General features: G+C 55.7%; 4 protein-coding genes across 4 annotated transcripts; 2 read left to right on the top strand and 2 right to left on the bottom strand.

The window, feature by feature from the left end:
* Positions 1-2,593: 2,593 nt before the first annotated feature.
* Positions 2,594-4,737, bottom strand: ColSpa_08357 (uncharacterized protein; the record flags this gene model as incomplete). Its single annotated transcript, XM_049274569.1, has 4 exons — positions 2,594-2,916; positions 3,133-3,727; positions 3,776-4,249; positions 4,348-4,737. 4 exons carry the CDS (start codon positions 4,735-4,737, stop codon positions 2,594-2,596), a joined length of 1,782 nt encoding a protein of 593 aa, XP_049130526.1.
* A 1,107-nt stretch (positions 4,738-5,844) lies between these two features.
* On the bottom strand, positions 5,845-7,359 carry ColSpa_08356 (annexin A7; the record flags this gene model as incomplete). The annotated part of the gene is made up of 4 exons (XM_049274568.1): positions 5,845-6,132; positions 6,186-7,066; positions 7,137-7,256; positions 7,326-7,359. 4 exons carry the CDS (start codon positions 7,357-7,359, stop codon positions 5,845-5,847), a joined length of 1,323 nt encoding a protein of 440 aa, XP_049130525.1.
* A 389-nt stretch (positions 7,360-7,748) lies between these two features.
* Positions 7,749-7,952, top strand: ColSpa_08355 (uncharacterized protein; the record flags this gene model as incomplete). Its single annotated transcript, XM_049274567.1, has 1 exon — positions 7,749-7,952. The coding sequence occupies one exon, from the start codon at positions 7,749-7,751 to the stop codon at positions 7,950-7,952; it is 204 nt and encodes a 67-aa protein (XP_049130524.1).
* Positions 7,953-9,385: 1,433 nt separating this feature from the next.
* ColSpa_08354 (uncharacterized protein) lies at positions 9,386-10,552 on the top strand (the record flags this gene model as incomplete). The annotated part of the gene is made up of 1 exon (XM_049274566.1): positions 9,386-10,552. One exon carries the CDS (start codon positions 9,386-9,388, stop codon positions 10,550-10,552), a length of 1,167 nt encoding a protein of 388 aa, XP_049130523.1.
* Between the last annotated feature and the right edge of the window lie 2,847 nt (positions 10,553-13,399).

The raw sequence follows: 13,399 nt of genomic DNA, 5'->3' as shown, positions 1-13,399 counted from the left end.
GCAGCAGCGGCGGCAGCAGAGCGTGTGCATCGCAGAGGCTCGCAGGCTGGCTCTGCAGCGGGCACAAGCCATGCCGGGCGGCGGAGGCTGGACGACCACGGACGACGAGCGCAAATCTCCCGCTCCATCGACAGATCGAGAGGCAGACGCTAGCTAGGCCGCCCCAGTGCTTCATTGGGTGCGCCTCGCCGGCGGCACGGCCTGGGAGCCCAGGGGTGGCTTGGTCTCTCTGGCCCATGTTGCGTCGTGGTCCAGTCGATGGTCCCCCGCGAGGGATGTGGCATCACAAAGGCCCTCACAACCCCTGGCGGGAGATGATTTTTGAGGTTGAATGCCAGGATCCGAGAATCAAGAACCAAGAACCAAGAACCAATGGCCAACTATCGCCGTCCCGGCCGTGTGTGTCAATGAGCTTACCATACGAGTGAGAGAGAGAAAGAAAAAAAAAAAAAAGGTTTCAATGTTTCACAAACAAACACCCCGTCAAACCCGCCAATCCCAATCCCACCTTCTCTCAACTTGGAACCCTCCCCCCCATCGCCGCACCCACCCATTAGAGTGCCGTGGCACCGTGGCCAACCTCGCCCCACCCTCTCAGAGCTTGTCTTCGTCGGGCCCAGCGCGAACACCACATCTGCATGTCAAATAAAAAAAAGAATATAAAATAAAAGGCACCGCGATTTTTCCCACGCCACGCCTTCGGGCGCTGGACGCCCCAAAATGAAGCCAGGGGACCGTTCCTGCGGTGCCCGCGTTTCACATTGACTGCCACATTTTTCTCGACGCTCCAAATTCCTCCCCTTCAACTCTCTTTTGCCGCCTGCAGAACGAACTGCGCGCGTCGTTCCGCCCCAGTCGATGCCGCCCATCCGCTCAGCGCAAGACGCACACCCGGGCTGCCTTTACTACAGAGCACCTACTGTATGTAAACGGCTGACAGCCCTCGGGCGAGTGAAACCCGGCCGACATGCAAGACGCGAAGTGAAGCACGGCGCCGCACGGCTCGCTGCCCATCACACGCTCTCTAGGTATCTGTGTGCTTCTTCTCCTAGGCTTCAAACAAAAGCCCCCCCCCTGGCTGCATCTCCCTAACTCCGCCCAACATGCCCGCCAGGCGCACTCGGTTTGGTTTCCTCCCCCCCCCCCCCACGCGCATGCGACCACCAGCCTACCTCGTTCACGCAACCGCACTCGTCTCCTTCTCGAGAGAGATCCAACGGGCGCCCCCGTCTCCTTTTGTAGTGTAGAGCATGCGGCGCAACAATCGCATGGTAGGGCATCGCCAGCAACCGCCGCGTGCCCTCCCAAGGAGAGACGGGTTACACCGTCAAGGATACCTATCCATGGCGTCAACGCTAACGCCCCGATATACTTCCCGAGTGGCGTGGCGTTCATCTCAAATCTCCATCGGGCGAGCCCTCTAAAAAAGATTGAAAAAAAATGGAAGAAAAAAATTGGAAAAATGATTCCTAACCCCGATCCGTTCGAGCGTTGCGCCCATGTCATTTCGCAACTCCACGGTCCAAACTGCCTTCTCACGGCTCGACGACCGCTCCATCTCGATGCCGCTGCTGCTCCTGCTGTCAACCCTCAGTGAAGACGAAGAAAACCAGTGCACCCCCCTTTCTCACAGAGTCACCGTCCGACCGCACACCCCCCCCCCCCCCCCCCCCCGGCACTGCATCAACGTGCTACAGACACAACCTCGCCCGACCGGGCCTTGGCCAGTGGGACCCCCAGCGTCCCTCCTGAAGCGACAGCATCCTTCAGTTGCCACATGTTCCTTACGGAGCCCCATGCTTGTCAGTCATACGACTTAAGCCTTCACCTGCCATGTATGTCCCGGAGGCCATCTGCATCTGTACCGTGAATCCAGCGCGTTCCAAACCCTCCCGAATACCTCCCCGAGTGCGAAGGGGGGGGGGGGGGGGGGGGGGGGGGCTGGGTTGGCATCAACAGCTGGCAGCCCGGAAGCGCATGCAAGTCCATGCCGGCCTGCACCATTGCCGATCACACACACACACACATTCATGGGTTCCAAGCCGCTGTGGAGCAAAAAAGAAATAAACCAGTCAAGCCACCATGTGTATCGCATTGCTTTCCTTCGTCTGTTTGTCTATTCGCAATAATCCTCAAAAGAATACCACTGCCTGTGCCCAAACCTCCTGTCCCCGGCACTGTAAGATCCTCACCCGCAGGCACAGCCCCTGACCCGCGATCCCCCGAGTGATGCAGCAAAGCTAAAGTAAGGTAGGGAGGGTTCGCGCAAAGCATCCTCGCCTTGCCAAATATCAATGTGTCCGAGATGATACAGATCGAAATCCTGTCCGGTGCCCGCTAAGGCATCAACGCCTACCAAGCCCTTTGAAACGATAAAATCTGGAAGAAAAGTTGAAAAAGTTGAAAAGAAAGTAAGCAATGTGGGTATCTGGCGGTTGCGATCTGGAAAAGTGACAGATCTCGCAACGATGTAAAAAAGGACTCCTTGCGGTAGTCGTGGGCGTCTGCCATGCTGGATGCAGTCTTCCCAGCAAAAACAATGATGAAAGCGACCCGTCCACCCGATGAAGAAATACAGTCAGCGGCGGCTTCTTCAGTCCTCGCCTTCGGTGCTCGAGTCGTCCGAAGAACTGTCCTCTTCATTGTCGTCAGCCGAAGCACCGGACGCGCCAGAAGCCCCGCGTATCTTCTGCAGCAGCCTCTCGGCCGTCATGGTTCCGCCGGACGTCACCCGAGAGGCGGTGGTGTCACCCGGCGTGCCGTTGGGCGAGGCGGACTTCGTTTGTTTGGACGGACTCGGCAAGTGGACCTCAACACGGTAGCTCCCGTGCTGGTAGGATGACGATGGCCGACTCGATTCTCCTTGTGACGTCTTCGGCGCCTGCGACGTGCTCAGAGTCGGGTCCTCCGTTGCGACTGTTGCGGTTGATCCGTTGAGCCCGTTTCCCATCTCCGTCACGGCGACAGTCTTGATGGGCGTGGCTTGCCGAGCGGCCAGTGTCGTCGTCGCATCACCGTCGCCGTTGATACGAGCCCGCTTGTCTGCATGGACGTCCCTGGTCGGCGTCGCGATCGCGCGAGGCACGTGGTCGGGAATACCCATTCTCGCGCGCTCGAGCTCCATTTCCTCACGGCCACGTCGCTGGCGCAGCTTGATTCCGTACTTTTTGCGGATCGTGCTCTGTTTGCATGCGTACGAGTTCCTCAGACTCGTGAGCTTCTTCTGAACCTCGTCTGGGTCGCCGCCCGATTTCTGGGTGTCGTTAATCTTCATCTTGAAGGACTCCTCGGCCAGCCGTAGCTCCCCCTTCAATGCCTCGATCTGATGCGCCGTTAGGTGGCTCATGTCTTTGGCTTGAGGCGTGCCGAGGGGCACGTTTGGCGACATGCCGGGCTGAGCACTGGGCCGCGCTGTGCGCGGTGTCTGCGTGGCAGCAGGAGGAGCCGGCGGGTATTGCGGCGCCGGGCTGTTGCTGCCGGAGGAGACGTAAGTCGCGGCATTGTCCGGTGCTCGTCGCTTGGTGTGAGGGTTGAGGCCGGCAGGCGGCTTGGTGGGCAGGATCTGCTCCCTTTTGATGTCGCCAAAGTCACCGCATATCTTGTTCAGCATATGATACTGCAGGGCGCCGAGGATACTGAGCCTCTGGGCACAGAAGGGGCAGACGTATGTCTCTCCGCCAGGGCCTTCGGGCGGCAGTGGTCTGGTGCAAAGCCAGTTTGTAAGGTGCTGCGAAGCGTCAGTTTACTGCTCTCGTTTCACGACTACAAAACTTACATGTTTATGAGCGGACGGTCCTGGGGAGACATGCCCACAGGTCGGGCACGTCAGGTCAGATACATTTGCTGAGTTCCATGTTTGAGAGGGCAATTGTGTCGTTTGGGTTGGCGTTGAAGTCAGGGGCTGCGCAGGGTCGTACTGCTGAACCGTGGTCAGAGGAGTGCTGCTCGGCAGAGACGGGATGACATTTTCGTTCTCGACAATGTCGGCGGCATCGTAGCCTAGCCTCTCCGCCCGCGCGAGTGCGTTGACCAGGCGGCGGGCCTCAATGGTGGGTAGACGAGCTACGAGGGCCTTGTCGAGGAAGGTATTGCTGGCCTTGGCGATGATCTTGTCGGCGACCTCGTCGATGTCAGCTTGACTCATCCAGCCGATTAGGTCGTGCTTTCCCGCGGAGACAATCCTGGAGCCAAAGTCCCGGATGGCTCTTTGAAGGATCCCATCGTCTGCGCGATGCATGGTAACGTTCATCTGGGCAGGAGTCAGTGATGTTCCCTTTGCTATGGGAAGTAGGTGGGAACCCAAGCCCCGCGATCGAGGTAATGGGCCACCAAAAGTGGCATACGTACAAGAAAAGCCGTGTGGTAGTGGGATCCCAAGAGGCATCTCTCGTGGTTGTCCCGGATGGCACGTCTAACGGCATCCGGATCGCATTCTGCCATGGCGGCGCTGAGCCTCGCATAATCCTCTGCAAAGCGCCGTGCTTTCTGTTCCTCATCGTTCGCGGAAGACGTTATGTTTGCTGCTTGAGGCAGGTCAGAAGCGACGGCATGAGTAAAAGTCGTGTTGCCCCCGGAAGCCGGGTTTCGAGGATCAGGCACCGGCACCGGCGTTTGCTTCGGCGCGGAGGGCACCCGCTGCGCTGGGTAGAGGAAGTTGGATGGCGAGCGCGAACCAGTACCAACACGCCCGGTCCCGTTGCCATTCGGCTGGGTTAACGACAGCGCTGGTGAAGCCATCACGGACGAAGGCTCTCAGACTCAGCGGCACTGTCGCTGATTGATGTAAGTGCAGTTGGGGATGCGCAACTCTGGTGGTTTGGCTACCACGTGACTGCTGATGAACAATCTGAGATGGAAGGTCCGCCGCCGACCTGGAGCAGACAATGCAAGCTACACAAGCGTTAAATTCGGGATGCAAAAGTTCGTAGGAAGCTATCAGCTTACTCTCCACGACTTGACGCGTCCACGAGGGCTTTGACACGTCTTTTCGTGACGTTTTTGGTATCGCGACTTTGTCCGTGGTCACCGTTGGTCTGCGATTCAGCCTGAAAACACTTGGGACAGGGGGGTCGTGCAATTTGCAATGGGGTACTAAAGAAATAGAAGGGAAAAGGTAGGGGGTGGGGCTCATTCACGATTAGTAAAGTAGCTTAACCTAGCGCCTCTACTCAGGCAGGAGGCGGCGCTATAAGTAATTGCCAGAGCAGGTGCTATATTGCTATAGAACCTTCGGCGAGAGCGACCCACATTTGGACCCTGGATCCCTGTTGATTGGTCTTTCCTCTACATTTATGACGAAGGGGTGGGGCGGTGTTCCGCATCCTTGACTGTCGCAGAAGTGTAAATGCGAAAATTGAAGCCTGCTGGCCAGAACATTGGTCTTGTCGCTCGATTCAAAACCATATATTTACAACTACAACTTTTTCATGGAGCAGCATGCTTTGTAGTCCCAAATAAAGTACCCAAATTAAGTCCATTTACTGCTCACCAGCTGTGTCAATGTTGCGGGACGGGGAAATGGCCCGGCAACTCAGGACAGCGCCGTGTGGCCCGTGCCCGATACGCTACGGACCCACCTTCATGGCAATGCACCCTCACGTATCCCCACGCGCCGCGAGAGCAAAACATCATGAGTGAGCGCCAAGCCCAGAACGAGGCTCTGGATTTCATTACAAAAATAGCTGTTTATAATCATGTTGGCTCTTGACTCTTGTCAGTAAACCATTTCATCATAGGTTCATGGCCACCTAGCCAAGCCCGTCCACCCATTGGCCCCGAGGCATCATCATGAGAAGTCCGTCCCAACCCGGGGTATCATTACAGTCCTAACTTCGCGCCCGTCGTTTAAATGTTCTCGCCAATACACGCCAGCATCAACCTCTGGTAGTCGCCGCCCGTTTCCCCCTTGATTCTGCCCGCTAGACTGCGGTTGTACTTGGTCTGGTATGCGCCCTTGACGTTGGCCAGGAAGTTTCGGTCCCAGTGGAACCGTACAACGCGCGCGACGAGGAGGTGGTCCTTTGTGCCGAGGCCGGCCATGGAGTCTTCGAGGAGCTGAGCAGCATGCATGTACTTGTCGACGGCGTTGCGGAGCTGGAAAAGGAGGGCGTCTTCCATGTGACCAGAAAATTCCTTCCACGCGATGTTAGTATTCTTCGATGTTGTACGTGGCGGACTCAACTCACTTTCTTGATGACATCCTCGAGTTTCCTGCGGAACTTTTGCTCGTAAGCCTGGTTGATGGCACGAATCTGGTTGTCGTTGCGGGTGCTGAGGATGCTGCAGACGAGCATCTCGTCCGTGCCGACCTTGCCCTCGGTGGCCTTGTACAGCTCCATCACGTCCGAGTCGACCTGCTGGGGCACAACCGGCGCGGAATCCTCTGCCCTGTTTGCGCCAAGGACAATGAGGAAATGCCTCTCCGTCTTCATGCTGAGGTCGCCCTTAACGTCGTCCTCCAGGCGTCTCTTGAAGGTCTGCTGGTATGCGCTCTTGATGGCCTGCATGTCGGCGTTGGACCGTCCGAGCAGGACATCGTTGAGAACGCTCTCCTTGGTGCCCATGCCGTCCATCGCCTCGTACAGGTTGTAGATATCCGATCTAAGAGGGCCGCGTGCGACGGACACCAAGCCCTTCTGGAACCAGCTGCTCGTCTCCTTTTTGATATCCTGCTCAAGATCGCGCTTGAAGTTGCGATGGTAGGCGGCTCTGATCGCATCGATCTGCAGGGGGTCCTTGGTTGCCAAGCAGCGAATCAGTGCCTTCTCGTCCGTGCCGAACCCCTTCATCGCAGCCCGCGCCGCCGCCGCGTCCGGGGAGCCATCCCACTGGATAATCTGAGGCGGGCCATAGCCCAGGGACGCGGGCGTCGGAGGTCCGTAGTGCTGCGGCGGCGGAGCGCCATACTGCTGGCTCGGCGGTGGGCCGGGAGGCGGTGCGCCGTAGCCTCCGGGTGCAGGCGAGTGTCCGTAAGGCGAAGGAGGGATCGGGGGAGGCGCGCCGTACTGTCCGCCCTGGGGAGGGTACTGGCCCGGGGGGGTCCGGCGGGAGGAGGGTAGTGTCCTCCCTGGGGAGGGTATTGACCGGGCGGAGGCTGCTGGTAGTAACCCCCCTGCGGCGGCGGAGGCGCTCCGTACTGGCCGGGGGGGGGCCGGCCGGCGGAGGATACTGGCCCTGCTGGGGAGGATAAGGCGATCCGCCGTAGCCACCCTGGGGAGGCGGAGGGTACTGCTGGCCGTAGCCTTGGCCATGCGGCTCTGGAAGGGGTCAGTCGGATTGTCGGAAGAACACCTAGGGACGGAGAAGAGCAGTGGAATGCGACTTACGGGCGCCGTAGCCGTACTGGCCGGGATACGACATTGGTGTGTTGAATGCGATGCGCAGAGTTCAATCGGTTGTATGACGCTGGGAGAATCGGGGGGGCCTTGCGTCAGAGGAGGGCGGGGTATTGGTGTTGGCGTATGTACGTAAGGTACTATGTAGGTTGAAATTGGCTGCGGGGCTGCTCGAAGGTGATGGAGATGCAGAAAAACGGAAAGTCGGATGATGGAATCTTGGGAGGGTGGACTGGGCAGGTTAGCTTATTTAACAAGCTTGAAAGCAATGGTCAGTCATACCGTCGTGGCAGTGAGGCAAGATTGCGCGTTCTGGGGAAGTGATCCTTTCCGTCTCGTCAGGTGCTCCTGCGTCAAACCCGAACGGCCGAATCGGTCCTGCACGCAGTGAAAGCCAAAATCATTGGGCTGATGATGGCCGCCCAGAGATTACTAGCAGCGGATGGTGGCTTAGTTGGAGCACGCGCCAAACGTCATGGCGAGGACGCTGCGCAGAAGCTCTGGGCGTCCTTGGGCAGTGCGACCAAGGTCCACAGAAAGTGGCCCTCAGTCCCCAAGACTTCCATCGCTCACGCCGCGAACCCTGTCGGGCTCATTTTGCGCCACAGAGATGCGTAATCGAGCGAGCTGGAGGCGGCACAGTCAGAGGAGCAGCAGCCAGGTCTCGCCTCTTTTGACCAGAGCCGCAGTCCGATGCGAGGTCACAGTGTAAACTCTCTGCAGTTTGAAGCCTTTGTAACGATTGTCGTGAAGATGCGGGAGTGAAACCAGTCGGAGCTGCTACCGTTTGAATAATCAGCATCTATAAAGAGTCGCAAGCGATCCAACCTGGGGGGTTGATCGACAACGACCCTGTTACCCTGTTGCGCTGCCCTACGATGACCTGCACAATGGGGGCCAGAGCTTCCTTGCCCATGCACGCACGTCTTCGGCACTCTAGTTTCTGAAGAAGCTTGGGGAGTGGATCTGGCAGAAACACGTCCAGAAACAGGCCTAGAAACGCACGTATGCCCGGTGAGGGGAGGAAGGCAAATGGTTCGTCTGGAAAATGGAAGCGCAACGAAGCAAAGGGCAAGCCACACTCTCCAGAGCGCCTCGGTTCACACGCCACATGCCACTGTGCTCAGCCACCCCCAGCTGTCCGGTAGACCCCGAACATCAGCCACGAAATCTTACATAATCACCGCCATGGAGACTTTGAAAAACCCACGGATGGAAGAGGCGAGATCAGCCAGGTTCTAAAGGTGCGCCTCCAGTCTAGATGGAGGCACCGTCACTGGGGAGTCTGCTGCGCCAGTTTCACCATCGCAACCGCCACCTTTTTTTCCGTGTATGCGGGGCATTGTATGGTTTTGATGGCGTCTTCCAAGTCTCCTGGCTGCATTCCAACGGGAACAGGAACGCCGGGTGGCTGGGGAGCAGCTCCGTGGATGGCCGCCTCTCATTGGCCACACCGTCCCTCCCCGACAAGCTAACCGAGCCAACTCAAAGCAGTGCGTGCCTGGCCGACCTGGCTCGTCCCACCTCCCGTCATCTTCCTTGCTTTCCACGCTTTCCACGCTTCCATGACAGCCCAGCCCAGACCAGACTCAGGCATGTTGCTCCCCCGCCATTGGCTTCTCCTGGGTGTTGTTCCCCCAGCGGCCCTACCTCCCTGGCCAACCAGCGCTAGACCCCTCCATGCCACCCCTGGATCTGCTGCTGCAGCTCCTTGGAACCACCAGCTGGAGCCTCCCAACCACCAACATTTCCCATCACCACCTCCTCGAGGTGCTCCATCACCAGCCATCCGCGTTTGCTAGTGCAGCGCAGTAAAACCACCATGGCTCCCACGCGTGGTAGGTCTGTTTGCTTTTATTTCTCACTTCCCCAGTTTTGTCTTACCCTGTCCCTCGTATACCTGAAAGGTTTCTCTTCGTATTCGACCAACATTGATATCCACCATCTGTGTCTGTTGTCCAAGCTGCATCGTCCGTTAAGCATCCGTCCAGCGACGCCCTCAAAGAGTACTCTGTACGCAAAACAACAGCAGCTGCTGGTCCATCGCCGAGATGCGCCCCTCCGCTCCCCTTCCTCTGCTGTTGTCCGTCTCCACAGCAGCCAACGCGATCCCCCTCCTCGATCGTCTGCTGCACCTCCGTGACGCGAAGCCAACAAAGACTTATTCGGTTGTCAACGTCGAGGGAAGTCCCAGCACCGACAGTCCTGTGGTTGTCACCGTCACCAAGTCACCAGTCCAGATTACCGTCACGGAGAGGGTCACAGAAACCGCCAGCGAGACCTTGTCTGCCATCCAGACAACATCCACATCGCTCCTCATCGTCAACGTCGACGCCACTTCTGATGGAGGGCCATCTACCGTCACCGTCTACCCAACTGTGACACCGACGGCTAAATCGACACCTCTTCTGCCCACATCAGCTTCAACGGCTGCAACAACGGCAGCTGCAGAGACATCGGTTGCTCCAAGCGCATTGCCATCAGCACCCGCGAGTTCATCGACACTTGTGGTCGAGCCACCGCCGTCTACGGAGACTCAGGCAGCGCCGAGCACATCGTTGGCGCCCATTTTCTCCTCCACTGCCATCATTCAGCCTCCTCCTCCGTCAACGGAAACTCCAACTATTCCCAGTGTCTCGCCATCGCCGTCCGTCAGTCCCTCCACGGGCGGAGTTGAGCCACTTCCCACAACATGGACCTCGGTAGTTTCGTCGGTGTCCGCGTCTACGGCCGCCAACCCTTCCACATCAGCGATTGAGCCTCCCAAGTCGACGGAGACGTGGGTGGCCCCAAGTGACCCGGCATCAATTCCGGTCGAATCATCCACAACTATCGTCGAGCCTCCTCCGCCGACGGCTACCCCCATCCAATCTACTTACGCTGTACCGCCCGTGGAACCGTCATCAGTCCCACCTTCAAACACTACTTCGTTATCCACATCGATAACGACAAGCTCAAGCTCTACTGCACTCCCTAGCACCACCTCTTCTGACACTCTTCCGACTCCTACCCAAGCCTACGAGACCACTTCCCAAACCACATGGGAGCAAGTGCCCAGCTCCATCACACAACCGTCAACGTTTATCACCAGCGTCGTCAGTATCACCACATCATCTATCCCAACCTCTACCCAGAGCTACGACGATGGAGACTGGTACACCAGTAAATACCCCGAGTGGAACGGCACCGCCAGTGCGACACCTCGCTACCGCCGGTGAAGCAAGCCGTCGACAATATCATTAACAGGACGACTTATGTCATGTACGATTTACGTAGTTTTTGCTCGGTTCTCACATGGGTTGCCCTTTTCACGGTGTAGCCTGGCTTAGAAAACCAACGACGATACACTTCTTCACAAGCAATTTGTTTTAATGACGGCCGAGAAACGATGCATCTTTCAGAACAAAATGCCATCACAGACTGTGAATAGGGCTCACAGCAGCACAAACCAAGAGCTGGAACGCGCTGTCGTCCTTGGGTTTCCTAATATTTAATCAGATAGAATGTAGACAGTCAAACATGTCGTTACTTGTCAACACTTTTCCTGCTACATCTTGCCCGTGACGCGTATTCCACAGCTCTGATGAAGACTGAGCAGCTCCAGCAAGGTATTGATAGATGGCCAGAGCCGCACCGAATGAGGGCGTAAAGCAAGAAACTCAAGCTGGAAATCGGCAGCGAGCCACTAATCATAGTTTTATCAAATCGTAGGTAGGACATTGTCTCATAGAATGCTAGTAAAGAGACAAGCTGTGATGTTGATACATCTCTTGTGTATTCGTGTTTTATACATATCACGTGCTCTTGAAGCAATCCTAAAAATGGACTATTGACTTGTAACCAAGTCCATGGTGGTAACAGCATCACATCCCTTCAAGAGGCCCACTTTGATGGATGTATCAAGATGCCAGCCAAGGAAAACCTAAATTGATTGTCGGTGTCAATTGGCACTGTTTCCGTGCCGAAGCTCAGTAATCAGGATGGATTAGTGCTTTTTTATAGTCGTAGGTGAATCGGAGGTGAGTGTCAGCTTGTATCAGACAGCTGCCAAACGTGACATGAGTAATTTCCGCCTGGCTGTGTAACTTCCCCAAGTCAACTCGTCAGTCGCCAAAGAGGCGGGACTAAGATAGATTGGTTTATGTGCTACTTCTATCTGACGGTAAGACAAAAAGGTCCGATTCCGTTGAATGAAGCGTATATATATGAACGAAGTAGATGCCTTCCAAAGCCTTATTCAGTCCACACATCTTCGTGGCCTTTAAACCCTCCTCTTACGAAGTTACACAGCATAACGATACAGATACACTATCTTTTCTTTCACTTCGAAACGATGAGGTATTACATCGCACTTATCAACTTTTTTGCCTCCCTGGCTTTAGCTACTCCAGCTGTCCAGAGCAATGATGAGGGTAGCGGGCTATTCAGTCGCCAAAGAGGCCCTGTCCGCCCCCCTGGTAGCTGCTGCGGATACACCGAATGCTCTGACTCTTGCGTAAGTTCAAGTTACTGTCTGCTCTTCACACTTCATGCTATTTGGAGCCATGACTGGAATCCCATAGTGCCCTGGCAGCTGTCCGTGAAGTTGAACACGTTAGACTCTTCTCGGGATTATGGCCGAGTCCCTACAAGACGGCTGTAATTAGTTGGAGATCAATTAGAGGACTTCGCTGCCTATTAGCCATGTGAATGACAACATCTGGTTATTCAAATTCAGAAGGTTAGTGAATGTGCAAACAAAACTCCGTCTACGCGTATTGAAAGAGCCGTTTGGTTGAGATGGAATTACACGGGAGATGAAGGTTGTAGGCCGTGGGCCATGGGTTCTTGGCTGACAGTTCTTGGCTCAGAAAATCGGGTATGCTCGGCATCTGGTGACACAAGTTTGAAAGCACTTGACAGGAAGGAAAATGTCGTGCGGAACCTTGCCTGTTGGCCACTCCTAACAGTGATGTCATCTGTCTAGCTGGTAGTCAGGCAACACTGCCTGCATGTGCGCGATGCCAGGCTGTTGGAGACTGGGGAACAGCTCCGTATGTTCCCGATTACTTGAAATCTGAGGTCCGACCGACAGGATTTGCCCAAGGGTTATTCTACTTCGCACTTAAGCAAGCTCCCTATTGTTTTCCTGAAGTTGACAGTATATGCTGTCTCATTGGTTGTTGGGAGATTTGGTAGCGCTTGGCGCTAGTACGCTAGCAGCATCACCAACGCAAGACACGTTGGACAATGGCGAACCGGTTCATGAATAATCCAGCATGTGTTCTTCCGCTAGCGCAAAAAAGCTGATGGTGAAGTCACGCACACGTAAAAATATGTGTGCCTTCCCTATGCATTTATGCTCTTGGCTGCGTTCCTGCAGGATCAAGAGTCCAAAACCACCTTGGCTAAAGAGGGTGGAACTTCTCGGATTTGTGCCGATGATTCCGTTGCGCTTGAGCTTATGCAAGAACACGCCGGAGGTTTTGCTAGCCTCATTTGACGAAATATAGTGTAACGCAACATCCCCGTATCCGTCCCGGCAGGCTGACAATTCCTGCCTATTTTCCCTCTTCCTTTGCATCGCTACTGCAACGAGACGCAAGGTCTAAGGTGAGATTCACTCAACGAGGACACTAGATCATCGGCCGCCCAATAACGAAGCTACACGTTCCTCAGCTTGGTTGAACAGCTGACAACTCAATAACTAGGCATCCTGGTAATCCACCCCAATATTTTCAGAGCAGATGCAGTATTCATCCAAGACAATGGAGCGGGAGAAAAGGTCTTTGACAAGCGTGAACCACAGACTGCTCGGGGACCTTGGGATGACGGCTTAAGAAGAGGGATCGAGGCGATCATTGATCATCTTCGTCATTCCCTCAGATAGGTAGTCTTGACTTCCCTGATCTCGGGCGCTTTTCGGCCAACTTAATGGTAGCTTGGAAACCGAAAAGTGACGAAGGAGTAAAGTATATAGGGGTTGTTGGGAAGCTAGCATGTGAGAAGAAGTCCCCGATCTGTCTATAACCACATACCTACAACACCCTTGCCTCCCATTTCACTCTCTCAAAACTCTGAGACGC

This window comes from Colletotrichum spaethianum (assembly GCF_022836535.1).
Source record: "Colletotrichum spaethianum MAFF 239500 DNA, contig22, whole genome shotgun sequence".
Taxonomy (NCBI): Eukaryota; Fungi; Ascomycota; class Sordariomycetes; order Glomerellales; family Glomerellaceae; genus Colletotrichum; species Colletotrichum spaethianum.
Note: the sequence above shows the minus strand (reverse complement) of the source record. Positions and strands in the feature narration are given on the sequence as shown.